Source organism: Rhinolophus sinicus, chromosome 16 (genome assembly GCF_057876585.1).
Source record: "Rhinolophus sinicus isolate RSI-liver-muscle chromosome 16, RSI-T2T, whole genome shotgun sequence".
Classification (NCBI taxonomy): domain Eukaryota; kingdom Metazoa; phylum Chordata; class Mammalia; order Chiroptera; family Rhinolophidae; genus Rhinolophus; species Rhinolophus sinicus.
Genome location: NC_142516.1, coordinates 7,527,305 through 7,555,107, shown reverse-complemented (window position 1 = coordinate 7,555,107; position 27,803 = coordinate 7,527,305). Strand labels below are relative to the sequence as shown.

Below are 27,803 nucleotides of genomic sequence, written 5' to 3'. Positions count from 1 at the left end.
TGTTTTATTTAAGAAAAATCACCCTGATTCCCACCACCTAGGAAGCATGACCGTTAGCATTAAGTGAACGTAACTTTGGACATTTTTCTATGCATCAAAAGTACAAGTGTAGATATGCATAGGGAAGGATGGACAGGTGGACGGACGCTAGGACAGAATTTATTAAAATTGGATCAAGCTACACTTGCTATTTTTAATTAAAAATATTAAACTTTAATTTTAATTTAACCAGAAAAAAGCAACTGGAATAAACCATCAGGAATTGCTGCTCTTCAAATAAATATTTCGCCACCACAAGAGATATGATTTCCTAGATGAGCCTTCTAAGATTCATAAAGGAGGTCAGGAAAACATCAAGAGGATTGAGTCCATACGTTCTGGTTTAACTAGATTTCCATCGTACGCAGGGTCAGTTCACTCTGGTTATGAAAGATGAGAACATCCTGCGCCATCTTCCAGTATTTTGTTATATTATTACTACGTCGTCCAAGTTTATAACGTATTCATCATGGTCAGGAATCTCGATTCCTACTGTTTGGTGTTATTAACCAGATCCAGTTCTTGCCACCTGTTGTTTTTCCACAGCTTCTCCGTTCCTGGCGCCTTTATTTTAAATCAGTCCCTTAATTTCACTGGATTTCATCATGAAGTAGGTTTTCACTAGTCCTGCAAGCTCTGGTTTCTTTCATTACAGTGTCCGCAGCTGACTTGCGGGGCGCCGCTCCTTTGCGTCTCTCCCCCGGGGCTTGCACACCCTCCGGGCCTTGCATGTTGTTGTAGAGAAGCCTCAAGCCAGTCATTTTCCCTCTTGTAAGTGTCGTGTTTTGTCTTCCTGGTGGGTGAAGAATTCCTTGAAGTTCAAAAGCTTAACAAGGGGAATGCTTCCGAGTGGGGGTCCCATACATACCAAGTTTCTTTGGAACATGGTGTGCTTTCTTCATTTCAGAGGAATTCTTTGCATTTATATCTCTGACTCCTTCTTCTGGGCCATTTCTTGGCTTTTCTTTTTCAGCAATTCCAGGAATCCATATCTTGGACTCCGCTTTCCATACCCGTTAGCTTCTTTCTAATGGCTATAATCTCCATCTTTTCATCGACGGTCACTTCAATGATATGTTTCTATTTAGGTTTTCATTCAGTCCTTACTTTGTTCCCCTAGATCTCCAGTCTCCCTTTCCATCTTACTCCTTGTGTTATCATTTCATTTTTTAGGTCTTGTTTTATTCACCCCGTGTTCTGCGTGAGTTATTCTCCTGCTCAGAGCACTTGGGGGCATTTCGTTGTCCTCCTGGGGGCTGCACCCTGGGCTGCACAATTTGCTGCCTTCCTTCCTCTCTCCTTTTCCTGGGAGAGGATGTTTGCTAGGCTGCTGTGCCATTCCTTTTCGTCTGCTCCCATTGGACAGGCTCCGTCTGGATGTCCCATGGCTGTGATCGAGAGAGGTGACGTCTGACTGCTCTTGTGTGTGAGATCAGCTGGTTCTCCTGCTGCTGAGCTGTGAGGTCCCTGGGTTCTTAGTCTTTCCCTCGTCTGTTGCCTGGGGGAACACAGAGCCCAGGCTCCATGGAGGCAGGGAGCAAGCAGTCCAGATATGGGGGCTCTCTGAAAAGACCTGTATCAATCAGGGTTTCCTCCATCCTGTTGGGGCTGTATCCCATTCCAGAAAAGGATCCCCTCAATTGTGAAATCCCCCCCACCCCCATAGAGGCTTCATTTCCATCACCATAGCTTCCCTGCTGTCCACCCATCCCACCCGTTTCTGCCCAGCATCTGGAGCCACTCAGAGGAGGGCTAGGTAAGGAGGCCCACACAGACCTCCTGGAAGCCTCAGAGGGCAAGACAACAGCCGCGCCATTACAGCTCTTGGTCTGAAGTTCATGGCTTCTTTAGTGCCCGCTCCCTTGTTGAGTAGCAGCTGCTCAGTTCGTTTACTCCTAAGCTCTCATAATTGTGTGTTGGTTTTGTTGGGAGAGGGAGAGCCTGGCATCTGGCTTCACTCTGTCATTTTCACCCAGAAGTTCTTAATTGAGGCTTTAAAATAATAGTAATATTGAGGTGCCAATCCTCATAATGTGTCTATTGCCTCCTGCCTCTCGGGGGGCATCTGAGAGGGGGTGCCATGTGACGATAAAAACCCGGGTTTGGTGTCAGACACCCTGGGGGTTGCTCCCCTGCTCCTCCACTTGGTGCGCTATGAACTTGGGGAGCTACTTACTTAAGCTCACTACCCCTCTCACCTGTAAGATGGAAATCATATGCGTACCTGGCTCACAGGGTTGGCCTGCGAATGAACATTGGTGCCCAGCCGATGAGGGGCGTGATTACTCGTTTTGCTGTGTCACCGTTAACCGTTATTTCTTGGCCACGGAAGCCCCCTGGGGATGCAGAAGGAAGTGGCTGTGATCTGGAGCAGACCTCGAAGGGTTCCTGGGCTCTGTGATCATCATGGTCCTGAATAGCCGTCCAGTGTCCCAATTACAAACATATGCATGCTCAGGCCCCCTTGGAGATGCCAGAGCCCGTCTGACCTTGTGAAAATCTTTGTTTTCAGACTGTCGCTCAGAATTGAACCAGGAAGCAGCTCTCCAAGACTAGTCTCTTCCAAAGAAGATCTTGCAGGTATTGTAGCCACACCACATAGAGTGGGGGCAAACCTGTCATTAGCCCTAATATGTCTGCCCGCCTTGGCCTTGACTGTGGAGCCAAAGGTTGCAGTTCAGTTTGCAGGTTGACAGTCAGCTATCCCTGCGCATAGTCCTCCCACACCAACCTGTCCAGGCTCCTCATCACACGGGACCCCAGGGGCCCTCTGGGCTGGGGTTCCCTGGAAGAGCCTGGGACCCAAAAGCCCCAAGAGAGGCAAGATCAGAACCCTGCGTTGGGAGCGCAACCAGGGTAGATGGAGAAAACCCCGGGATCTTCTCCAGGTCACCTGGACCCTTATCCCCAGGCCTCTTGCCCAGGCGCGGGTGGACGTGTCCTGGAGGAGTACAGGGGATGCCGGGCTATGTGGTGCCACCAGACACAGAAGGGTCACCTTCCTGGAGCATCAGTTCCGTTCACATATTTGGGGCACACACAGTGTTCCCTGGTGATTAAGGGCCCAGGCTTTGAAATCAACCCGAGCTGTCCTGTTTCCTAGCTTTGTCACGTGACCGCTCTGGTCCTCAGTGGCCTCATTCACACAATGGAGGGGCTACTCACCTCGCAGGGTTGTTGCGATGCCTGGGCCTGCGAAGCGCGCAGCCATGTGGGCACGTTGTGAAAGTGCTTCGTCGTTATCGCTGTGCCAGTTCCTCTCACCAGTGTTCAGCCACCTCTCAGTGACGGGCTGATTTGTGCTGTGCCCAGGGAAGGACCAGATTGGGGGCGAGGGGCTGACTGTTCTTCCTCCTCCTGGTGTGAGCTTGGGTCACACCAACCTGGGTTCTAGGTCTCTGCAGCCTTGGACAAGCAACTTCATCCCCCTGAGCCTCGGTTTCCTTACCTGTAAAATGAGGATTAAAAATCCTCATTACCATGATCGTTGAGACGTCAAATGGAAATGCTATCCGGAAGGCACTCAGGGTGGCCTGACATGTAGTGAGTGAGTGGTGAGGAGGTGGGTGCTGCAAGCTGCTGCCTGGTGTTGTGCCACCCCCAGCCTGTGACCTGCTCAAGACACTCTCTCTACTGTCTGGAGCCAGGCCAGTATGGCCCTTACATCTCCTGCTGGGCACAGGACCACCGAGCCTACAAAGGGCAGCGCTGCAGCCTCTCCTGAGCCCTAGCAAGCAAGGCCTCTGCCCTGACCACCAGGGTTCTCTCCATGCTCCTTTTCTTTTCCAGCCTCTGCTGGCTCCACCCTGCCCCTGGCACCCTGGGGGACCCCAAGTAACTTAGCAGAGGGAGACACTGGTTGATCCACAGAGCCCTGGCCTAAGCTTGATTTTCACAGGGTTCCATGAGCCCCATACTAACATATCTTCTGCAGTCTCCCCCAAATCCACCGCCTTCTACACGTGACAGATGACCCACTAGCAGAGGTGACCAGAAGGAAAGCTCCTGGTGCTGCTCTTGTCTCTACCTTCTTGCCTCTGTTTGTCCCTCTCAGTCAGCAGTGTTCCTTTCGGGTGCTCCATCACCTAAACCTGACCACTGGGGGATGGGCCGGGATCCTGTCAGAGGGATGTCCGAAAAGTAGCAGGGTCCTAAAGCAATTGTTTAGGGCCACAGAAGGGACAATAGGAAACACTAACCATTGGAGACTATTTCTTCAGGAGATGACGCCAAAGTTGTGGAGCAGAGAGTGGGCTGACACACGCAATGTTCTGCCCTCTGCGTCTCCTCCCGACTAGTCTGAATAAGAAGTCTCTGCAGCCAGACTTACCCGGGTCATGTGCCTTAGCAGGATGACCCACGTCTCTGGCTGCCGAGAAGTCCCCATGGCCACCCTTCCTTTCTGTCCTCCCAGCAGGGCTGCAGGATTCATGTCCCACTGCTCCTCCCTGCCCCTGGCCCAGGTCTGTACCAGCAGCTCCCCCCTGTGTGGCTGGAGGGCGGTAGACCAGCAGCCACACGGCTAATGGGGGCCTCAAGGACTGGGCCACTCACCGAGCCCTCAGGCAGGAAAGGAGGAGTTATACTTACTTGTGACCCCTGCTCAGAATGTCAGTGCCCGAGCTGGCCCCAGCCCTGGCCCTGCCTCCTCAAGGGTCAGCCGAACTCACCCGACCCTTCCACCATCACCTCCAGCTGCTCCGTCATTCATTAGCCATGTGAAACCAGAATGCAGCAAGTTAGCGAGCCTCCAGCATCAGTCAGAATCCTGGCAGGCAACTGAATTGTCCTTGAATGGCTCACATGAAGAGACTCGGCGAAAGTGAAATGGACAGGAATAAATACTTCACATAAAGAATGGTGTGGCACCCAGCGCCTCTGGGCTGAGGAGAGGAAGTGACTGGTGAGTGTCAAGGCTAAGCATCAAACAGAACACCCAGTTTCCGCCAAAGGCTCACTGTCTCCACCTGTGAAGTGGGCACACCAATACCTCCCTCAGGGTTGTTGTGGGAACTTGCTGAGATTGAGTGTGTAAAACCCATGGCACCGAACCTGACACACAGAACACACTCATCAAGTGTAACATCCGTTATTAGGAGGATGTTGTTTTTATCAACATCCGGGAAGCCTTTATCCACCCTATCCCCACCCTTCCTGGACCCGTCAGGCCCTTCACACCAGGGCTGGCCATCTAGGGGGTAATCCACAGCCACACCCATCCCTGACCTATTGCCTGTGGCAGAGCTGAGTGGTTGGGAGAAGACCCTCCAGCCTGCAAAGCCTAAAACATTCACAAGCTGGCCTTTCACAGAGTTTGCCGACCCTGCACCCCATCCCACCCCTTGCAGCTCTCTCCCCTCTCCGTAGCATGTCCCTCTGTGGTGATCAGACAGTTAACTGTGCTTGTCTGTCCCAGCTCTGCCTTCCCCACCAGAATGAACCCCCGAGGTAAGGACCCGTCTGGAGTTCTCAGAGCCTGGCACACAGGGCCACTGGGTAAATACCTGTGCTTGCCTTTCCTGTCCCTGGAGCCCCAGCCTCTGAGCTCCTTGCTGGGCCCTGTGGGCACCTGGTTCTCGGAGGCAGTTCCAGAGTGGGCCGACTGCTGACTCCGCACTCCCTCTCGGAGAAGTGCTGCTGCCAGCAGTTTTCATGCAGTGGAGCAAGCCCCGGCTCTCAAGAGTGTTTTCCACCAATTTCCCAAACCCCTGGTGCAGCCCTGGAAGCAGGATGTTAAGGTTTTCATTGATCACCAGAGGGCCCGGGAGCATCTGGAAGGTTTCACATCGACTCAGGTGACAGAGAGGTGGCCCCCATGGGACAGCCGAGGGGTCCCATGGAGGGCGGGGCTGTAGGGGCAGCTCCAGGGAGGATTTCCCCAATCTGGCAATTAGACTGGGCTGCGTGGCCCGACCAGACTGGGGACGTGTGCCTCTTGCAGTCCCAGGAATGGGAGGAACACAGCCTCCCTCGGCGCCTCAGGAGGAGGCGTAAGCTACCACTCTGGGCTCCTTTCCAGCAGTCAGGCACCCCCACACCGGCCAAGGACAGGCCCCAAGATGCGTTCATTCGTTCCTTCACTCAAGACGTCCATGCCCAGGGACAGCTGCGAGCCAGGCACTTGCTATGGGCCATGGGCCACGTACCCAGTGGAGCAAAGCCAAGACTTGTCCTCATGGAGCCGACATGTTAGTTGGGGGACAGGGGCAGGAGCCACTGGGGGGGTCATGTGTGGCACATCAGGGAGCTAGAAGGAGGTCCGTGTGAGCTCCCTGACTCCTCTTCGCAGCTGCGCCTGCTTCTCTAACCAGCTTGCCTGCCTGGGCGCGGGAGACACTGGCTCTGGCCTTGGGAGCAGCCCTGGTCCTGGGTCCCTCGGAGCCTTGGTTAATGTCAGAGTGGTCCTGAGCTGAGGCTGCACCCTCTGCCTCTGTGATGGCCTCTGCACCCCCAGAGAGCTGCCCCTACTCTCCACCCCCCAGCCCTGGGGAGTGGCTATGCTGGCAGTTCTGCACCAACAAATACACTGTGAGAAAGGAAATGGAGAAACCTTCTCAGTTTCTGGTCTGTGGAGAAAAAAAACGGCCAGGAATGCCACGTTTTCAATTTTCCCCCTGTATGTAATGTTTAGTTTATATAAATGAACTAATATTTTCCTGGAGAGCAAAAATCATAAAGAGCGTTGACCCCCAGAGAAGGCAAGTCATGTTTGTGTGTGCCTTGGAACTGGTGAAGACATTTCCAGATTCTGTTAGCCCCGCCTCCACGTGGCTTAACCAACTGACAGGTTTTCTCTGAAGAGTCCTTGGCAGCAAAGCAAGTCTATGGAAAATCTCAGCCTGCGCCTGGGGTTTCTGCTCTCGCACCTTCAGGACTGCTCCCCACACACCTTTCTGTCTTCCTTGTTCCATCGCCCAGTGGGCAACAGCCCTGCTTAGAGTCAGGTAGGCCCGACTTCAAAGCCCCGGCCCCAGCACTTCACTGTGGGACCCTGGGCCATCGGGTTAATCCGTCTATGCCTCAGTTTTCTTGTTGGTGAAATGGGAGTAGGAATAAATACTTCGTGTTGGCTTCCTTCACAGGGCTGAGGCTGTGCCCGAAAAGCCTTTAGCACAGTGCTTGGCACACGCTTACCACTCGGGAACGTTAGCTTGTGGCCCTAACAGGCAGGCTCTGATGCTGTCCCCATGGAGGGACAGTGGGAGGCAGCAAACGGAGCCAGGGGCCCTCACCTCAGCACGAGCTCACCACTCGCCAGCTATACCAGGACTTCGGCCGCGTAACAGATACCCAGGGCCTAGCGGCACACAACCACCATTTTATTACACATATAGATTCTGCGGGTCAGGAAGTTGGACAGGACACAGCCAGACAGCTTGTCTCTGCTCCACGGTGTCTGGGGCCTCAGCTGGAAACACTCGAAGACAGAGGGACTCAATGGCTGGGGGCTGAAGTCATCTGGACAGGCCTGGTGCTGGCTGTGGGCCAGAGCTGCAGCTGGGGCGGGACACACATGTTCATGTGGCCGCCGTGTGCCCCGGACTTCCTCACCGAATGGCAGATCGGGGTCGTCAGACTCTCGTGTGGCAGTGTGCCCCCAGACAGGATGTCCCAGGAACAGTGTGCAGGCTGCATCATGGCATTTGTGGGACCTACCTTGGAAGTCAGATAGCCTCGCTTCTGCCACAGTCAAGGCAGTCACCAAGGCCTGCCCAGAACCAAGGAGAGGGGACGTAGACCCGACCACTAACAGGAGCAGTGGCAGAGAAAGTGTGCACGTGTTAAAACCACCACACAGCTGGTTCATGGCAGGGAAACAGGCTCAAAGATGAGGATGGTGGTGATGATGGTGACAGCTAGCATGTACTGCGCCTGTGCTCTCTGCCAGGAGCGGTGCTCAGAACTTGCCGCTGTTCACTTGGGACCTTCACGCCTACCCTGTGAGGTGAGGGCCGGTATCCTTATTCTCCAGGTGAGGGTACCTCATCTCAGGCATGGAGGAAGGGCCAGAGCCAATTGCTGAGCCCAGGGGTCTGGACTGGTCTCACCTGCATCCAATAGGAGAAGCAGGAGGCCCGTGAGGCCCCCGTGTGTTCGGTGCTCGGCCCACCACCCCTTGTTTCTGTGCAATGCTGTAAGCACCCTGCCTCGGGTGACAGCTTGGGCACATCTGTGACTTTCCTGCAGACACTTTGAGTCACATAAGACCATGATGGTTGAGTAGGAAAAGAGAGCACCCTTTGGGTGAGGGGTGGGGACGCTTCCTTCCATGTGCTCCTCTCTCTATCCTTTTATATTCTCAGAATGGGTGAGGGGCCCCTAGGCGAGGGGCTCAAGGGCTGGGAAGCCACTTGTCACCCATTCGCCCTGGACGCTCACATCTGCTTTGGTCTTGAAGTCTCCCATCTTAGTCGCCTTTCATGTCAAGGTCATGAGAGGAGCCGAGACTCAAGCCCGGTTCTGTCCACTGTGGCCCAGCTCCTCTCATGGCACCAGTGGCGTCCCTGGCATTCCTCGCTCCCTGTGGCCTGGGAACCTGGGCCTTCTGACTCCGAGGAGAAAGCGTCTGGGCCTCAGCACAGTTGACCGGTGATCTTCACTCACATAAAGACCCGTGAGAGCTGCATGTATGAGAAACAAAGAATGTGTGTGAATGTAAAAGGGACCAGCTCCCAGGCTGCACCATGAAACCTGGCCAGAGGAAGGTTTCAACAAAAACAGATTTTCTGTGAGAGGCCGTGTCCCAGAGTGCCGAGGGCTCTGGCAGACCCAGGGTGGGCCGAGTCCCTGGTCTGGGAACAGGACTCTGAGCAGGCGTAGGAAAGAAGCTGAGAGACAGAACCCCTTTCAGCTGGGGTGACAGTGCGTCAGACACTCAGGGTGGCACTTTAAGAGCTCCAGATCATGGCAGTGAGGCCACAGAGGCGCAGAAGGCTGCAGAGACTGACCCCTGTGCTTCCAGCTCAGCCCTAGACAGAAGCAAGACTGGAACACAAGCCTGTGACTCCCAGTAGTTTCTCCTTTGCCACAGCTGCCTCCCATTAATTTCCGATGTGCGAGACTTGGAAAGCACCCTGGTGAGCAACAGCGGGGCTGCCAGACTACTTAAATCGGGCAGCGCTGACCCAGGGCAGAGCCTCTTGGATGCTGCTGGAAACCCGTGGGAATGAGGCTCCCGTCTCATGAGCCTCTGCAGCCATGAGCACCACACCGGGCCATTTGGCGCGCTCGGCCGCACCCCGGCTGCTCGCCCAGCCCTGTGCTGCGCACTGGGACACAGAGCTGGTGTCTGATGGGGATTCGGCCCGTCCACAGGAAATCACACACACCCTTAGTTACAAATGGGCGGGTGCTGTGATGCAAGGTGCAGGCCACCTGAGAGCAAGTGATGGGAGGCCTTGACGCAGGAGGACCAGTGACCGCCCTCTTCGTAGGAGCTCAGGGGTAAGAACTCTGTACAGCACTGGGCTCTGTCAGGGAAAGGCCTCACCGCTGTCTAATTTAACCCTGAAAGATGGGAGATCAGCAGTGCTTTCCCTCCATCTCTCTCTCTTCTCCCAAAACTTCCAGGATGAACAAGACGTCATTTCTGGGGCATTCCAGGCTTGTCTCCTGTGGGCCACAGGGGTGGGCACAAGAGGACCCTGGCCCCAGGCCGTGTTCTGACTGGCCGGCTGACCAAGGTGGCACAATAGGCCCCCCGGTTTGCTCTCTCTGGAGACCCAGACCAGAGAAAAGGGGACCGTTGTTGTGTGTTCAGCCCCGAAGGTGGGTGCTGCCTGCAAAGGGCCGCCTCTGAGAGGGAAGAAGTGACAGTTGAGACCCGGGGCTGCTGAGGTCAGAAGAAGAGCTTCTGAGCTGTCTTCCTTTAGAATTACAAATGAAGCACAGATCACTTTCCTCGTGCACCTAAAATGATCCTTTCCTCAAATATTTGTTCTAGTGACCCTGGTTTCACACTCGCTCCTTGCAGCCGTTCTCTTCTCATCGCACACACACTGGTCTCCCCTGCATCTGTCGCAGGCCTCCCCCTTCTCCCTGAGCTTACAACCCTGGATAATCTCGCCCCCTCTTGGCTCCACACACCCCTGTGCTGACATGGTCTACACATCTGTCCCCAGCTGCCATCCGTCTCCTGAGCACCGCACCCATCTACCCATGGCCTCCCCACATCAGTCCCAAACTGCACTTCTCACCGGCTCCCCCGTGCCTGCTCCCTAAGTGAGTGGCACCAGCCTCCATTGAGGGTTACCCGGAGCCCCCTCTCCCGCCACAGCCCACCCGTGGTCCACCTCCTAGATACCACTCGGCCACACCTTTCCTGCCCGGCCTGTGGTCTTGGCCACAAGCACGTGCTGTCCAGCCAGAGTGAGTTTCCTACTGTGCGAATCTGAGCACATGACTGCCCCTCCTAAAACTCTTCACACGTTCCCCTCGTGAAACTCTAGGCTCCCCATGGCCCCGCAGCTCTGGCCAAGCCCCCCGCCCACACACATTCCCCACCCTCAGCTCTTCAGCCAGGCTGGTTCTCTGCAGTTCCTCTGGTAGGTTCTGCTGCCTTTCATCTCAGGGTCTTTGCACGTGCTGCTCCTTCTGCATGCCCCGCTGCTTCTGCTGAAAATCTTGTGCCGGCCTGGATGTGAGACCCTCCTGTGTCCTCAGATGCACTGCTCACCAGCTGCCCCCAGGAAGCTCCTTCACCCTTCTGGCCTCAGGCTCCACATTGCAGCATTGAGATAATAGTGCCTGCGAGGCAGTGTTATGGCAAGGCTTAGATAAGACCCTGCATGCCTGCGTTTAGCACAGTTTCTGGCACTTTGTAGATGCTCGTTACCTTTACCACCGTCGTTATTGGCACAGTAGTTATTGCCATTACCGGATTTATCGTTACGATTCTCCCATCAAAGCATGTGTCTGCCCTGGGTGTAATTATCTGGTCACTTGCCTCTCTCCCCCGCTCGACTCCATGAAGGTGGCACATCGGCTCTCTAGTTCAGCCCGGCTGTCCAGCACCTGGCCCAGGGGCTGGCCCAGGGGCAGAAACATTCGCTGTGGAAAGAAGGGAGGGGCACGCATCCCCTTCCTCCTCACAGGCAGGCTGCCAGGTCCGACCCCTGTTCCTGTTTTGGAGAGGTAGCATTCAGGCTCAGAGGTGCAAGGTCACTCGCCCTAGTTCACTCAGCCTGCAAGTGACAGACACCAGGGGGACCCCAGGCCTGTCTGCCTCTGGATCCTGACTTCCGTGCTGTTGTCGTCCATCGTTGGTAATCCTGCCCATTCCACAGCCGTGATTAGAAGGCCCTGTAGTCTTTTATAATCAATGAGTGGTCCATTGGGCAGCATGTTGGTTTCTTGAGAAAAATGTAATGAAAACCAGACTTTTTAACATGATATCTCATTCCCCACAGACTGCCAGTTCTCATATGTTCCAATAAAACTGCTAAAGAAACAGCCACTTAAAGCGCTTTAAAGATTATTCATGGAAAAATTATGCTGAGGAAAAATAGAGCAATCCTCAGAGATAGTCAAGACACATGGTCAGTTTTTCCAGCTGTTCGTGCCATATCGGGCCGGCAGCGGGACCACACTCCGCTGAGCCAGGCCAGAGCCCTCGATCGTTATCACTGCCCACATACCGCCCTCCTCCCAGAAGACATGGAGAAACAAACTTGCCAGCCACCCAGCTCTGAAACTGTCCCAGAAGACACGTGTCCCTGGTGCTGTCACGTGGTGGCCACCCCAGGCTTGCTGGGGCGGGAACGTGAGGCCTTTCAGTAGCAGAGAGTGTCACTTCTTGGCATAGAGGCCACCCCCATCCCTAGGTCCCAGCTGAATGGAAATTCTTCTGCTTCAGCGTCAGACCCAGGCTGTCGGTCAACAAGGGAATGGGAGTGGCCGAGACCCAGGAAACCCGGAGCAGCATTAGCTCTGACACTGGGCCCAGGGCGATCACAGCCACTTCTGCTTGGGCCGCCCACCCTTCCTCCAGCTAAACCGAGGGGCATCTGAGGCCAGGCATGCCTCCCAAGGCCGTGCCAAGCAGCAAGAAGAGGGAGCAGATCCAGTCCTCGTTCTGAAGGGAGAGTCAAGAGCTGAGTGGGAGACCGAGGGCAAGTACAGACGCTTGAGAGAGCCTGAAAGTGGAGAGGTGAGCCAGGAGCAGGAACCACATGGAGACAGATGGGAAAGGGAGTCCATCAGGAGGGAACAGGAAGCCCAAGGAGGGGACCAGAGGAGCCCTCAGAGTGCCCAGCGTCCCTCCAGCGTGTGACTGGTGTGCTCCGAGCATCCCTTTAGACGGGCAGTAGTCAGAGCACCAACTGCATGGGAGGCAACTGCATGCATAGGGCACTGAAGTGTTGGTAGAAGCCTGGCGCACAGGTGGTGCATACAGGAGTCAGTCCCCTTCGCTTTCCCTTTTTCAAGAGCAAGTGGGCCTTATTCATTGTTTTCCTGGAGGAAATGCCTCCTGCTTATCAGCATCTCAAAAGTGTCACTGGTTCCTCCTTCCTCAGATTTTCACTAATGTCCAACCTTTGAACTGTAGAGTTTCCCCGCCTCCTCACAATTGTGCTGTACCCCTGGGTTCACGTCCTGCATGTAGTAGATATAAGCCCTGGCTTCCTTACCTGTCAAACAGACTTGCTAAGAGACTCATGTCATGGGTTGCAGCCCAAGCAAAGCAGCCAGGCACGGGACCTTCAACCGTAATTCTCAGCGTTGTTATTGCTGCGACAACACCAGGGAGTTGAGTTCCATTCCAAACCCCAGGGGGAGGAGCCATGCCTTTTGACCTTTACAAAATCCTTTGAGAACCCAGGGTGGGAGCCAGAGTGACTCAGGCAGAGAGACTATAATCCTGCTGATAAACAAGGCGGATCCCACCCTCTGCACGGATTCACTTTATTGAGCAACATGTGCAAAACGAAAACAAAGCAGGACGGCTCCCATTCGTCCTTTTCCTCTGCGGAGCAACTGCACGAGACGTTTCCTCCAGGACAGAGCTCGCCTTCGCTCCAGCATTTGGAGCAGAAGTTCTTCCCCAGGGTGCACAAAAGAGTCATGGGCGGGCAACACCCACCCCCACCTGAGGCAACAAAATCAGAACGTGCAGGGATGAGCCCAAGACCCTGTTTCCACATACTCTCCGGAGGGTTCCGTACATGCCCTGGTCTGGAATTACAGCCTCAGAGAAGCTGACTGACAGTGTGGAAGCCCTCGCCAGAGAATGCACACAGAGCTTAGGTGCAACTGCAGTACCTCCACACACTCTTCAAAGGCCTTCCAGGGGCCCTGCTGGGCTGGTGAAGCCCATTCAGGCCAGGCCTCGCTGAGCTCATTACCACCACGCGCCACATGTGACTTCCACGTCAACGGCAGGCCACATATACAACGATGGTCCCATAGATTATAACAGAGCCAACAAATTCCTGTCGGCGCAGTGACGTCATAGCTGTCCTAAGTCATAGCACAAGGCATCACTCACGTGTCTGTGGTGATGCTGTGTAAGCTAACCTACCGCTCTGACGGTCGTTCGTATAAACGTGCAGCACATACAGTTCTGTGCAGTGCATAGGGCTTGGTAATGATAATAAGTGATTGTGTTACTGCTTTGCGTATTTACTATACTTCTAATCGTTATTTTAGCATGTGCTCTTTCTACTTATGAAGTTTGCTGTAAAACTGTGCCGTATCACGCCAGCAGCAGCCTCATACACCCCGTGTTTACCTTGTCTGCTGATTGCATCATTTTCTCTTGTCCTTGATTTAATCTCGTGCTGTTTTGTACAATCCATGCTGTACAGACTTGTAGCCGAGGAGCAGTCGGCCGTCCCATACAGCCTAGGTGTGTAGCAGGCTGTCCCATCCACATTTGTGTATGTTGCACTCTGTGATGTTCTCACAATAGCCTACTGACGCAGTTCTCAGAACGACACCCATCGTTAAGCAACGCGATAGTATTATGAATTGGTCTGTCAGAGCCCTGTACTTGAGATGCCATATGCAGGCTGGAATTGGGACCTCGGACAGTGTCCCCTGTGCCCTGCCACCAGGTCAGGTGGCCCAGGCAGCCGCCCCCAGAGGCAGTGTCGGTGTGGGGGGGCCTCCTCGGCTGCACAGTGATCGTTAGCGTCAGATGCCAAAGGCTCTGGTGAGAAGCCCATGCGTGTTCATTGGTTTGTCAAAAATGAGGTCAATGGAAATGTCACCAGGCATGGAAACCAGATTTTAGTGACTTGAGGAATGAGGGAGAGGGGCAGGAGCGGAGCAGTGAGGAGTGCAGCCCTCTGTGTGAGGAAGCGTGATTGCCGGGAGGAAGATCTGGGGCCAAGGGGCCTTCTTTTACAGAAGATGAGACTAGAGTATGTTTATAGGCTGCAGGAAGGGAGCAGAGAGGGAGAAGGGGAAAGTGATGGAGGGAATTCTCAGAGGAAACAGGTAGGACGGGAGAGGAGAGATTGGTCTTGGACAGAGGAGGTCCCACCGCCCCAGGCCAGACAGGAGGCTGGAGTGGACGGAGGTGCGTGTGGCGGTTGCAAGGCTAGATGTGAGAGCGGTCAGACGTGAGAACCACAGTGTTCTCAGGGAAGTAGAGAAGGGGAAAGGGCCAGTGAGTTGTGCAGGGGGCTTAAGGAGAGAGGGGACGTTTGGGAATAGTTGTTGAGGGCAAGGCACTGGTGGTGGGGCCTTGGGGAAATGAAGGAGAAGGTGGGAGGGGTTGGCAGAAGGGTAAGACACAGCTGAGCGCAGGGATTCAGAGCTCGAGGGGATGTGAGTTCCCCGCCTCGTGAACCTTCCCCCGTCTCAAGTGCCAGAAGGGAGCCAGACTGTCCACAGTGGACAGGCTGGGGACGGGGGTCATTATTTTATCATTAAAAGTGATGAGCCAAGCGTGCAGGAGGACATGGGACCCTTAGGTCCCTTGCGGATCCATAGCCTCCTGTGGCGGAGGACCTGGAGCCCTGGATGGACCTCGAGCTTCACAGGCCAAGCAGCAGCCCCTTGATTTGCTGTGTGTCTGAGCTGTTCTACAGGAAGTGCAGAAGCCCTAGCCCCCACTTCCGGTGTCCGGCCCAGGCAGCTAAGGCTAGGCTGGCATCTGGGGTCACCTTCCTTAAAGACTTTCCTTCCCAAGCCACAGAAACGAAAAGAATACAATAGTGGTCGGGACCACACCCCTCAATGTATGGCTGTGGACTTGGCCGGCATGGATTCTGCCACCGTCTCTGCATATGGTGCTCAGTCGTGTTTGTGGCCCCAACCCCCGGCTCTGCTGACCTCCTGTTGTCCTCATGACTGGGGCTGAGGAGGATATGGTAATAATTAACGTAATAAAAACAAGTATGAAGGCTAACTGAAACTGCCTATATTACCTCATGACTGAAAGGTGAATTGAATTATTCCCATTTTTCAGATGAGGAAACTGAGGCTCAGTGAGTAAGTCAAATAACCCGTCCAAGGTCATCCAGACTGTACCTTTCAGGCCTGGGGTCAGAGCCCCTGCCTACCTAGTAGCTGTGTTCTCACTAGTAGATCCTCTGCCTTCCCATAACCTCTCCATCCTTTTTGTTGAATGTGTGGGTAGAGGAAAGGAAATGTCTGTAGAAGGGCACAGAGGTAAGGGGCTAGACTTGGACTCAGATGACATACTGTTCAGTCTCAACTCTGTCACCCAGCTGGGTGGCCTTGGATATGTCATGCCCAGTTAGGGGCACCATGCACCACAGGCCACTGGCCATCCTAACGGATGTCAGTCCTGGAAGCTGGTTATGCTGGAGTAGATGGGGCTTGTATGAACCTTGTCCCCTAGGACAGCAGGGCTGGGTGCCTTATCCCGGGCTCATCCCCTCTGAGCCCCCACAGCCCCCATCGTCGCTCTCTCTCTGCTCTGTTCATAGGCCCCTCCACCAGCTTCAGTTCTGCCAGGTTCAGCCGGCGACCCACCTGTCCTGACGCATCTGTTGCTGGCAGCCTCCCCACACCCCCCGTCCCGAGACACAGGAAGAGCCACAGCCTGGGCAACAAGTGGGTAATGCATTGGGCCCCTCGGGCTCTAGAGGGGCTGAGTGTGGGGCCTGGGCTGACGGGCTGGCCCACTGGGGCCCTCCCACCCCACCGAGGAGTGCTGACCGGTGTTCTTGCCATCCCTGCCCGGTGCCCCCTCCTCAGACTGGCACAGGGTCAGGAAGAGGTGGGTGGGGCTTGCACAGCACACACTAGGTACTGGTGGGGGGTGTCGCAGGTGGTAGTATTGCTGTTGGGGTTATCACTGGTGGGATTACCACTGGTGGGGTTTTGCAGGTGGGGGCTGTCGCTGTTGGGGGCTGCACTGGCTCAGTAGCTGATAGAGGAGGAGGCATGCAGGGAAGGGCAGGGAGGTAAGGGTGGGACTCCTTGCGCAAGTGTGCCCAAGCTCCGTGATGCCGCCCTTGTGTAAACCCCTGAGTCCAGTGGGCACTGCGACCGTCGTCCAGGGCAGCTCTAGGGGCCTTCATGCGCCTGCCAGGTGCTCGAGGGAGCCTGCCACCGCGTCACCCGCTCTGTGCGGCTGCCATGTGGTCCTCGTATGGTCAGGACGGCTACGCCTGTGTCCCCAGGTGTGGGCCACAGGCTCCTGAGCAGAGGGACCATCCCTCCCTCCCTGTCTTGTTCCTTCCTGCCTTATTCCCATCTCCCCTCCTTTCCTCCCTCGCTTCCTTCCTCCCTCCTTCCCTCCCTCCCTTCTTCCCTCCCTTCTTTCCTTTCTTCCTTCCTTCCTTCCTTCTTTCCTTCCTTCCTCTAAGACACAAGCTTCAGCCAGCCCAGGCTGGCCCTGGAGTCGCTCGCAGGCTAGAGGGAAAGTGGTTTCCCCCTGAGTATTCGGGGCTTGCTCTGTGCTAGATACTGTGCTGCGTGGCTGTCAGGCATTATCTCACTGAGCCCCTGCCGCCTCGGAGGTAGGTGCTGTCTCGGCGCATTGTACGAGTGAGTCCCGCGCGTTGAATGGGGTGAAGTACCTCGCAACGCTGAGACAGGGTGGAGCAAGAATTTGAACCAGGCGTGTGTGACTGCAGAACCAGCCATGACCACGGGTCACGTCCCCCTTCATTGGTGAGCCCCATTGCTCACAGCACCACCCACTCACTCGAGCCTCATAATCATCCTGGGACACAGGTAGGGCGAATATCATTGGTCCCCATCTGACACATGGAGAAACTGAGGCCCACAAAAAGGAGGAGACTTGCCCAAGGTCACGCCATGAGATAGGGCAGAGGCTGGGCTTGTGCCTGGTTCTGGGTGGGGGTTTTCTTCCTGCAGGTGCACCATCTGCTCAGGACCCCAGGGCAGGTGTAAGCACTGTTACTCCATAGATAAGGAGCTTGCCTTCTTTCTTCCTTTCCATTTTCCAGTATGATGTGTCAGTTGAGTGTAGTTGAGAGTAAAAGTGCGACATTCCCATCGGAGAAAGCGAGGCACCTGCTGGATGACAGTGTCCTAGAGTCTCGCAGCCCCCGCAGGGGCCTCGCCCTCACCTCCTCCTCTGCCGTCACCAATGGACTCTCCCTAGGTAAGCGTCCGGCCTGCACACCACAGCGGGGGGCCGCAGCCGGCGTGTACTCGTGTCTGTCTGTCACTGTGCAGCGCCCGGTGGCCCCTCGCCCCTGCAGGAGTCGCCAGAGCCTTATTTCCTGGCCTCCAGGGTGTCACGAAGGGCCCTGGGCTTGTCCTTGTGCTTCTGGTGGCCCTGGGCCCTGAGCATGGCAGGCAAGTGGAAGGGGCAGCCAGACGCACGCCTGAGACCCGCCGTCATTGGTTGGCAGTTGTCACAGCCTGGCTGCCACCTCAGTGGGGCTTCTGTCCCTGGGGAGCCACAGGCCCCAGCATGCAGCGTAAAGGTGGGGAAGCTGCCTGAGGACCTCAGCTGGTGGGCCACCGGGTTCTCGCGTGTGTCCTTGTCTGTACGCTGAGGAGTCAGAGTTAGGGAGGATGAAAAAGTGATCTTCAGGGATGAAATTGCATGTCTGCGCTTCTGCCAGAAATGAGCTCATGGCAACGGGAGGGACAGAAACTGAGCTGCGGAGGCCGGGAGGGGCGAGGTCCAAGTCAGAGCTGAGCAGTGCTGAGCTCTGGTCTCAGACCCGTCCCTCTGCAGTGCCCAGGTCGCCTGTCATACTGCCATCGGGCCAGGGCATTCTCTGCTGGCCGAGCCCCGTCCACGTGCCTGTGCTTCTGTAGTCGTTGTGTCTGTGTGTGTCTGCTTCCCTTCACACGGAGCCTTCCTGGGGCTGGTGGCAGGCTAGACAGTTGGCAGGCTGGGGGTTCGAGGCCTGTAGGGTGGAGGGCCCACGAGCGTGGGGACAGGGAAAATGGGCAAGAATCTCATGCCCCACATCCCTGTGAAATGAGGCCAGTCTCTGAGGCAGTATCACTCCAACGGGCAGCTCTCCCTGCCCCCAGAAAGTCTGTGACAAGCAGGATTCATGTCTGACGTCCTTCTTGGGAAGAGGTCATCCTATTAGGACCTCATCAGGGGTGTACAGCACCGTGGTTCAGAGGTATGCTTTGGGAGAAGAGTTCTGGGGGCAATATGTCAGGGAAAGGCTGGTTAAACCAGAGGATCAGGTCTCTTCTCAGAGATGCTAATATGCTGAGGGCATCATGGGTCTCCAGGAAGGCAGCAGAGTCTGCAGGGTCCCACATTATCTGCTCAGGAAACCCTCTCCTGGGAGTGTCCTGTGACATGGGGTTCTAAGGAACCAGTTTGGGAAATGCCTGCCCTAGAGCCCTCAGCTGGGCCGCCCAACAGGTGTTTTACATCCTGGAAACTTCCTGAGCTGTACCTGAGCCCAGGCCCTGCTCTCCCTGAGACAGCAAACAGTCAGATGCAGTGCTGCCCAGTCTCTAGGCCAGAGATGATCAGGCCATTTAGTTCTCAGCTCCTGTACTCGGGAAACTCAGGTGTATTTCTGTTTGGAGCTGAAACTCTGGGAGCAGGTCACCGTGTGCATGTGCCCTGTTTGAAGCTGCACTGGTCCTCTCTGTCCTGTAACTGTATCCCAAGGGGCCGAGACCTCTTCCTTCCCCCTTTCCCACTGCCCAGCCGCGGTGCCAGCAGGTGCCCAGGCAAAGAGCACTGAACCGAGGAGTACGCAGACACTTGGCCACGTGATGTGACAGGAGGAAATCTCCGTGCTGCCCTTGTGGCCAGAGGTGGCCTGAGGGGAGGGTCGAGCCCCTCCCTGTGTGCACACTGGACTGAAGGGGCCCGCCCTCCAGGCTGTGTCTAATGCTAGGCCGAGGCTCTGTGACCAGTGTCTAGTCAGGCCCTGACCCTTGAGGGAGACGTCTCACTCATTTGGCCTCTGTCGTCACCAGGTGAGCCTGTTCTAGCACTGGCTTTGCTCGGGCCCAAAGGGAGGCAGTGGTAGAGCCACCAGGCCAAAACAGAGGCCTAAGGACCCAGACCCCAGTGGGCCTGGGGCCGGCAGCTGCAGCCTTCCGGGAGGCAGTGGGAAGGGAGTAGAGGACCCACCTGGGAATAGTGGGATGGATGGTTCTTTCAACCCTCCCAGAGTAGAGAGGCAGAAATAGAAGCAGCACAAACCTAGTCGCAGTGCCACCCACAGGGTCAGGAAGCTGTCTGTCCGGCACATCTGTGGAGCTCCGGGGCCTGGGCCCGGTGAGCCAGGAGAACAGGCCCCTCTGGGGTGAGGCTGCCTTGCTCATTGACCTGTGTTCCTTTTCCAGGCAGTAGTGAGAGCTCAGAGTTTAGTGAAGAGATGTCTTCAGGGCTGGAAAGGTGAGTGTGGCCTCAGCTCAGCCTCCCTGCCAGGGGAGGTGCTCAGGGCCCCAGGGAGGTGCAGACAGTTCCAGGCAGGGACCAGCCCCCCAGCCTCACCCACTGGTAGCTGGGCCCAGGGGCAGGACCCCTGCCTGAGCAGCCCCACTTGTCATCTGGTCCCAGCCAACCCAGGAGCCCAAGGCCAGTGCCTCTGCCTCAGGCCGAGCTTCTGAGGAAACCTGGGAGCAGATTTGGTCTGAAATGTGGGTTCTTGAAACCAGAAGCCCGAGAATGAACCTCATCTGCAGATGGGCACGTGGCGCCGCCTGGTGGGGTCTGAGAGTGTTGCACCCACATCCACATGGCCTTGGGCCTTGGGCTGACACCCCCCCTGCTGGGCACTGGTGACAGCGGAGCGGATCCCTCAACCCCGGGTTTGACTCCCTGCAAGGAGCCCATCTGCCCCGGGAATTGGGCCTCCTGCTAAGGAATCCCCCCCCCCCCCCCCCCCCGCACCTACTCCACGTACTGATGCTTTCTGTGTGCCAGGCGCCAGCTGGGCTCTGGGAAGACCAGGGACTCTGTAATGGGGAGCTCCCATAGTCTCGGCGCCGCCAAAGGTGAAGGGCATTATGGCGACTGAGAAATCCAGTGACATAGTGTCGCGAGAGGCAGGTTTGCACCATCCTTCAGAGTGGCCCCTGCACAAGCATGTGGGGCCTGTGTGTACAGACGCACACACACGCACACTCCCACAGTTATACACTCTCACAAGACACACACACTACACACACACACACATTCATGTCTGCATACACACGCATGCACACACATACCTCTCACATACATGTGGATGCACACTCACACACGTCCTCTCACACATGTGGGTGTACATACACACCTGCACACCCATACCTCTCACACATACGTGTGTTGCACACTCACGCACACTCCTCTTCTGATGCGGAAGCCTCCTCCCTCCTCAGTCCCCATAATCATAAAGTGGCCAGAGGAGGGGAATCCCTCCCAGCGTCCCCACAGGGCAGAGGGACGGAACACGGTGATGAGCGTCTTTGCGGAGCGTCGCCTGTGTGCCAGGCCCTGTCCTGGTTCCACTGAATCCTCAGGCACTCCTACACGGTGCTTATTCATAGTGGCCTCTGTGAACAGCGAGGCTCAGAGAGGTGAAGTGACCTGTCCTGCTTCACAGTCCTCTGCTGGGGCAGACGTGCCCCAAATCCACGGCCTCCTGACCCCCGAGCCCACCTCTCCACCGCTGTGCTCCAGGCCCCATCCGGAGGGTACTGGCCCCACATCGGTCAGTCAGTCTGTCTGTCCTTGAAGCCCTAGATGGAGAGCAGAAAATGGGGAGCAATAATGACATCGGCCCTCAACGCCCTTCCCTCTCTCTCAACTCCAAGACTCATAGAAGGATATTTGTTCTCATTTGGGGAGCTCAGGCGGGTGGGCCCCACTGCCCTCGCTCGGGGCCACCCCGCAGTGGGATGAGAAGCAGGTAGGCACCAGCGGCAGACTCCAGATCAGCCGAGGACATGTGACTTTCTCAGCACCAGTCAGGGGACTCCTGGGAGACCCTGAGGACGGGACTTACAGGCCAGCCAGCATCTCTCCCCCCAACTGAGGAGACACCGAGGGGGCAACGCAGACAGTGCCAAGATCCTGAATATCACCCAGACCTGGACCTAGTCATTGGCTCCTTTTTTCCTCTCTTCCTTCCTCCCTCCCTTCCTTCATTTATTCATTCATTCATTCACTCATTCATTTATTCAGTAGGCATTTATTAAGCACCTGCTCCCTGCCAGACACCACGCTCATCACGGAGGGCAGCAGAAACTGTTCCTGCTGAGCACCCACGACTGAGATTAGAACTCCTAGGAAGGAAGATGGTGAAAGAATTTCTGACCCAGCGAGATACGCTGTACTCAGTTCAGTGGGGAACACCATGAGATACTGCATTTCTTTTTCTCTCTTTCACTTAGAATGTAGCATTAGATTTACTATCCATCCAAATGTCTGTAATAGGTGCTTTGGGGGTGAGATCTCCTGCAAGCGCTGGTTTCAGGGCTCAGCCACCTGTGCAGGCCCAGCCCTGCCTCCAGCAGCCTTCAGGACACCCTGCAGGGAGAATGTCCTGTTTCTCATTCTCTTGGGACCTGGCGCCGGTTCCAGCCCCTCCTTGCTGAGCGTAGCAGGAGAAAACCTGCTCTGGAAGGTGCCCGTGGGGCTAGGAGATCCCCTCCTGCCCCTCGGAGACCCAAGGCCGCCCGGGCAATCGATGACAGCTGCCTTTTGGCCTCCAGCTCCTGTGGCCCGGCCTCCAGTCTCCATTTCCATCCTGCGCCAGCCTCCTTCCATGTCCATCAGAAAGAATCCGCTCCTTCAAAAGCACGTGAGCGTTCTAGAGTTTCCTAGAGGGGAGGATTTACCTCACACACTCTGAAATCTTCGTTATATGTTTTTTTCTCTCACAGTTCAGTGACCACTGTTCAGGTGGCTGCTTGGGCCCCCCTTATTCCCAACCTTTGCCCACCAGGGCTCAGCCCCACTGAGTCCTCCCTGTACCCCGGCCTCCCCCAGGCCACATTGCTCCTACCCTGTAAAGGGGGGCAGATTCCCCTTTCCCCAGAAGCCCAAGTGTCACCCTGCCTGGGCCCAGAGGCCAGCATCTGCCTCGAAAGAGTCTGCAAAGCACTTTTCAGCAAAGTGAGCCTCCCCTCTTGGAAACCCCGCCAGCTGTGCCCAGCAGACGCTGTAAGAGCGCAGTTTTCTCTGCGTCTTCATATCCGCATGGGTGGACAATGGCCTCAGAACCAGAGCCAAGGGAGCAGGAGAGGGCTGGGCCACACCCAGAGGCCAGGCTGGAGGCATGGGTTAACACCTTGCTCCACAGCCCTGAAGCTTAGGGACTACAACCTTGAATTGACTCGCCCAGCCCCGCGGCCCTGGTGACAGACTTGGCCCAGGCCAAGAAGAGAAGTGAAGCCAGAGACCAGCGTGAAGGGCAGGGAGGCCCCAGGCCAAGGACCCCCGCCACAAGCACACAACTTTCCATCATCTTGAGGGCACCTCTGCATCACTCTTTCTGCCACTGTGAGCAGACGGACAGGAGGGTCCCCATTGTTTGGCCAAGACTGGCAGGTTTGCCTTTCCCGAGTTTATACACACAGACATTTCAGCCTGGCGGCCCAAAGGCGATCCTTGGGTGGCAGCTAGAGTTCGGGCTGTGTCCAGTGCTTTCTTGAGGTGGCCATCCTTAAAGAGTGCCCGTGTGGGAGCCCACAGGGTCCCTGGGACCGGCCCCACTGCACTCTGTGGGGCGGGCCAGGCGCAGCGGTGGCACAGCCACCAGCCCCTGTTCTTGCTGGGACTGCGGAATGAGGGTTCGGGGCACAAAGGGGACCTTCTGCTGCTGCTGCTCATCCTCCTGTCCCCTCATTGATCTGCCTCAGCAAGGTCATAGGGCTTGTGCACTGGGGGTCGGGGGGGGGGGGTGTCGGTGGCCACACCCAGGGAGGCATTGGTCATTCCTCAGCCCCCCGGGCTGCCCTGAAGACCTTCCCCTGTCTCAGGGCCCAGGAGGAGGACAGAGTAGAGGTCCTGGGTGAAGGCCCTCAAGAGCCAGAGGCTGGAGTCACTGGGCGGGGGGAGGCCTTCTCTCTTAAGACGCTTCCTCATGCCCCCAGCCTCCTCAGTGTCCTGGGAATGGGGACAAAGACAGAAGAAGAGCCCTCTGTCACACTATACTTTCCCAAGAAGGGGAGGGAGGTGGCCCTGAAAAGGCATTGTCCACATGGACTTAATAACTGGAAAGCAGGGACTGTGGACGCTGCACCAGGCAGACCTCGAGCAAACCTTGGGCTTCACAGAAACTGAAGGGGGAAGAGGATGTGTTAGTCGGGCCCATCAGTAGAAAGCTGCGCGTGCTGCCGTGTGCCTACTTTGGCTCTAAAAATGAGAACAAGAAGGTCACCCTAAGAGTTACAATTATTAAATAATGTTTCTAAAAAGAAGAACAAAAGGGATGCTAGAGAGGAGCATATACATAGGCAAGAAAATACATAATGTCATTCCTCTGGGTTATCTCTGAGTTGTAGGGTTAGGAGTGATTTTCTTCCTTTATTTTTGTCTGTATTGGCCAAAATTGCCACAGTGGGTGAGTGTTTCTTTTACACCCAGAAAAAGAAATTGACATCTAACTATTTTAAAGAAGATATCGTCAAAAATGTTTACTGATCAGTTTTTAAGAGGTGAAATATGAAAGTACGTCACCAAGTTCATTACAGAGGCTCATGAAGAAGACGTGTCGCATGCAATGGGGTGTCCAGCAGGGGGACCAAGTCAGACTGCGGGTTCAGGAGTGGCTCCTGGTATAGGTGACGGTGAAGCAGAAGCCCGAGGACAGTTGGTGAAGAAACCACAGTGGGCCCTCGAGGGGATCCTGGGCCTGAGGAGACTGCTGCCTGAGTCATGTGCCAGGATGGCAGAGGGGGCCCAGGAATGCTTGGTGTCTCTAATGCGTCGCCACAGGATGTGCCCTGGCCCCTGAAGTTCACGATGTGCCCTGTAGTGCAAGACCACGGTCTGGCTTCCGGACGCAGCGGTCATGCTGGGCGGGGCCTGCCGTCAGGAATCGTCCTGTCTCAGTGACCTTGGGCACGTGTCTCAACCTCCCTGAGTCTCAGGTCCCTTGATCCTGCAGTGAGGACGCCCACAGGAAATACTTAGCACATCCGTGGCGTTGCTCCGTTTGGGATTTTTCTCAGTTTCACTTTGTAGGAGCCCAGGGCTCTAAGGCTGGGTGGGGTGAAGAGAAAATTCCCCAGATGGCAGTTCAGTCATCATGGGATGGTTGGACTACAGTGAAGGCATGTGCACCGGCCCTGGTCGGCCCCCAGAATGCGTGGAACTGGGGGGAAGGCCTGTTAAGGGGATGCTGCCAGCAGTTGGCCCCACAGGTGCTCTAGGGTGTCTAGGAGGTGGGGCGACGCAGTTTCTGTCTGTGTGAGGTTACTTGTTCTTCTTAGCTGGTGGAATCTTCCAACATCCTTAGGGAGACCCCAGGACGGTGGAGTCATGGCAGGAGAGCCCCAAGCCTGCTACCTTGAAATCGGTTTGTGATGCCACTCTTTTCCTTCCTTGAGGAAAGCAGAGGTCTCGGGCAGATGCCCTGGGTTTGCCAGGTTACAAGGGGGGGGGGGCCTCTTGAGCCCCAAACTCTGCAGCATTTTGGGAGTGGGAGGTGAAGCTCTGGAGGCGATCCTGGAGGTAAGGGGTTCACTTTGACTGAAGTGCAACTGTGAGAGTGTCTGTTTTCAGGGTGACTGTCACAGAGGTCCTTGGCCCTCAGCCCGCCCTTTGGCTGAGGGCCAAGAATCCCCCAGGCTCACGTCTCTCATCTGTCACCCCTCGGTCTGGTTTCCTCAGGTCAGTCCTGCTCCGGTCCGCCGTTCTGCTCTGCCACGGGTGGGGCTTCTGCTTCTGATTCCCCTCAAAGAGCCCATCTCCTGCCTTGTTCTGAGCAGAAGGCACTGAAGTCTGGCACGTGAGGCTCCACCCAGGAGCTTAGGCCCCTCTGAGCGCGAACAGTGGGCAACGGTACCAGGGCCTTCTGCTTGACCTGTTTGGGCGCCTGCAGGGGGCGGGGCCCTGCCTCACCTGTGCAGTTTCATAGGTAGCCAAGAAACCTCTGCCACAACCTCTCTGGCCAATACCTCTGAGCTCCAGGGTCAGGTCCTAGGAAGTGGGCAGGACTCTCCTGTCTCATGTCAACCCTTCTCTGTTTATCTGCTATACTCCCCTCTCTCCCTGCGGACCAGACTTCTAGACACCTCAGCTCACAGAGGGATCATGGACACCTCACAGCTCCCGAGTTGATGTGTTACGGCTTCACCCAGCCGCAGAGCCTGACCTTCAGTCTCTCAAACGTGGTCCCTAATTGCCAGGAGAGAAAATCTGACTGACCTGGCTCAGATCAGGTGTTGTTATGTCCACTCAGCTAAACTTGCAGGACAAATATGGTTCCTCTGGACCCACTCAGTGGGTCAGGGACAGTGCCCAGAGAAGAGTGAGGGACTCACAGGCAGTAAAAGTCCTTTCACAAGTACTGCCTGAGGACGTCCCAGGGCCCAGAACTCAGGCGGGCAGCTTCCTACCTACAGATGAGGGGGAATCATTAGGCCAAGCCCTACCCTGATGGGCTGGCGTCCCTTCCAGGGTTTGCTGGTGCAGGACAGCACCAGTCCCTGGACCCTTTCACAGCTACGCTCCCACCAGGGGCTCTGTGCACTTGAGATAGAAGAATCGGGGGACCCTGTTTCTGCTAAGACGAGATTACTGAGGCCCCAGTATGGTTTTCATCCAAGACTTCTCCCTGCTCCCCAGCCTCCTAGACCAGTAACAGGAACCCCCAGGTACCTAATGTTGACCTAGAAAACTATCGCAAGGAAGATGCCTTTCAGACCTGCCTTGGCTAGTGTGAATTCCCATGATGCTGTTGGCTCAAGCAGGACCCTGGCTGCTTCCACCTCAACAGCAGCACCCACCCCTCCTTTTTCTAGTGTTGTGACCTTGGGCAAGTTACTCCAGCTCTCCAGGCCTCACCTTCCTTATCTGTAAAGTGGGGGTAAGAATAGTGCCGGCCTCCCAGTATTGTTGATTAAACAAGATAATGAGTGAATACTGCTTAGCTCATTACCTGGCACCCATCGTCCCCTTCATCACCATCACCATCGCCCATCACCCCATCACCCCATCACCAGCACCCCCTCAACTTTCACAGCCTTTGGGACTGAGCTGTTCTGCTTGGTTGCCAGCCTACATCTTCCCCAGACCAGATTCCCATGACGAGGGTTGCTTGCTACAGCCCCTCTCCATGCCACCCCCCCAAGGTCCATCCCTGGGAGGGAACAGGAAAATGGCCTTCCTGGGATACATTCTGCTCAGCCTCATGTTCCCAGCACGATCCTGGGAAGAGTGCCTGTGGCTCTGGAGTAGGAGCTCCCACGTCAGTCAGATAAATCCCATGATTTCTGGAGTCAGATACCGCTGCCCATTCATTCTGCATTTTCTGGCCCTGAACATTCGAATAGCAAATCTTCCCAAAGCAGGGAAGTGATCTGGCCCCAGTGGCTGAAGATCCTGGCTCCTCTGTGCTGGAGCTAGTCTTCCTGGGCCCAGCCGGAGCCACCCGCCGGTCACACCCTCCTCCAGGCCTGCGGCACTCACCTTGGGAGGGAAGGATGGCTGCCACAGCCCTGACTCTAGTCTCCTAAAATCTGGCCTTGGGGAAAAGTCACTGGTACACTGCTCTTCCAGGCCTGGGTCACTCCCCCAGGCTGCCGGCCTGACTGACTGCGCCCTCCACTAACCCGGGAAAGCCAGCCTCCTTTTGTGAGCACTTGCGTCTCCATTCCTAGTGACAGGCCAGTGGGGTGGGACAAGTGGCTTCACCTCCCTGAGCCTCAGTTTCCTCTTCTAAGGCAGGGTGAGAACAGTGCCCCCTCACAGAGTTGGGAGAGACAGTGTGTGACAGCACTTAGTTGTCTCATAGTAAGCAGTCAGTAAATAGCAGCTGCTCTTAACTGCCAGGCAGCGAAAATCATCAGGACACTCCCTCAGGGAAGCCCAGGGACCCCAGAGGTACGCCCACCTCCACCCCCCAGAGATCCAGGGCCTAAGAACAGTGTGGCCCTCCAGTCTGAGACACTGACAGAGCCCGTTCGGCGTGAGCTGGCAGCAGGCATCTGCAGGGGCAGTGCCGCCTCCAAACACGGGCCCAGTGCCCATGGCAATGCCCAGTGCCACACGGGACACCTCAGTCTGTCCCCACCCGAAAGGGGTGGGAGATCTTGGGCTACAGAGTCAGGCAGACCTGGGTTCAAGTCCTGGCTAACCAGGCTCACACCTCGTTCAAGGGTCCACATTGTTGAGCCTCAGTTTCCCCATTCTGAGGAGGATAATGGTGCTTGAACAAAACTCCCAT

The 27,803-nt window shown here is 55.8% G+C and overlaps 1 protein-coding gene and 1 long non-coding RNA gene across 13 annotated transcripts in view; one reads left to right on the top strand and one right to left on the bottom strand.

Annotated features, from left to right (window-relative positions):
• The window catches only part of RALGPS1 (Ral GEF with PH domain and SH3 binding motif 1), a 289,205-nt gene that overhangs the window by 246,151 nt on the left and 15,251 nt on the right, over positions 1–27,803 (top strand). For 10 of the 12 annotated variants that reach the window (XM_088793588.1, XM_074331044.2, XM_074331045.2 and 7 more), the window contains 4 exons: positions 2,552–2,619; positions 15,939–16,065; positions 17,430–17,587; positions 19,768–19,819. In XM_088793588.1, the coding sequence (XP_088649714.1) occupies positions 2,552–2,619; positions 15,939–16,065; positions 17,430–17,587; positions 19,768–19,819 (405 nt within the window). The remainder of the gene's footprint in view (positions 1–2,551; positions 2,620–15,938; positions 16,066–17,429; positions 17,588–19,767; positions 19,820–27,803) is intronic. The other 2 variants (XM_074331047.2, XM_074331046.2) reach the window with 1 other exon arrangement.
• On the bottom strand, positions 173–3,758 carry LOC148754947 (uncharacterized). The gene is made up of 3 exons (XR_016019487.1): positions 3,205–3,758; positions 2,264–2,375; positions 173–1,537 (listed from the first exon to the last, which is right to left on the bottom strand). It is a non-coding gene; the product is annotated as an uncharacterized LOC148754947 (long non-coding RNA).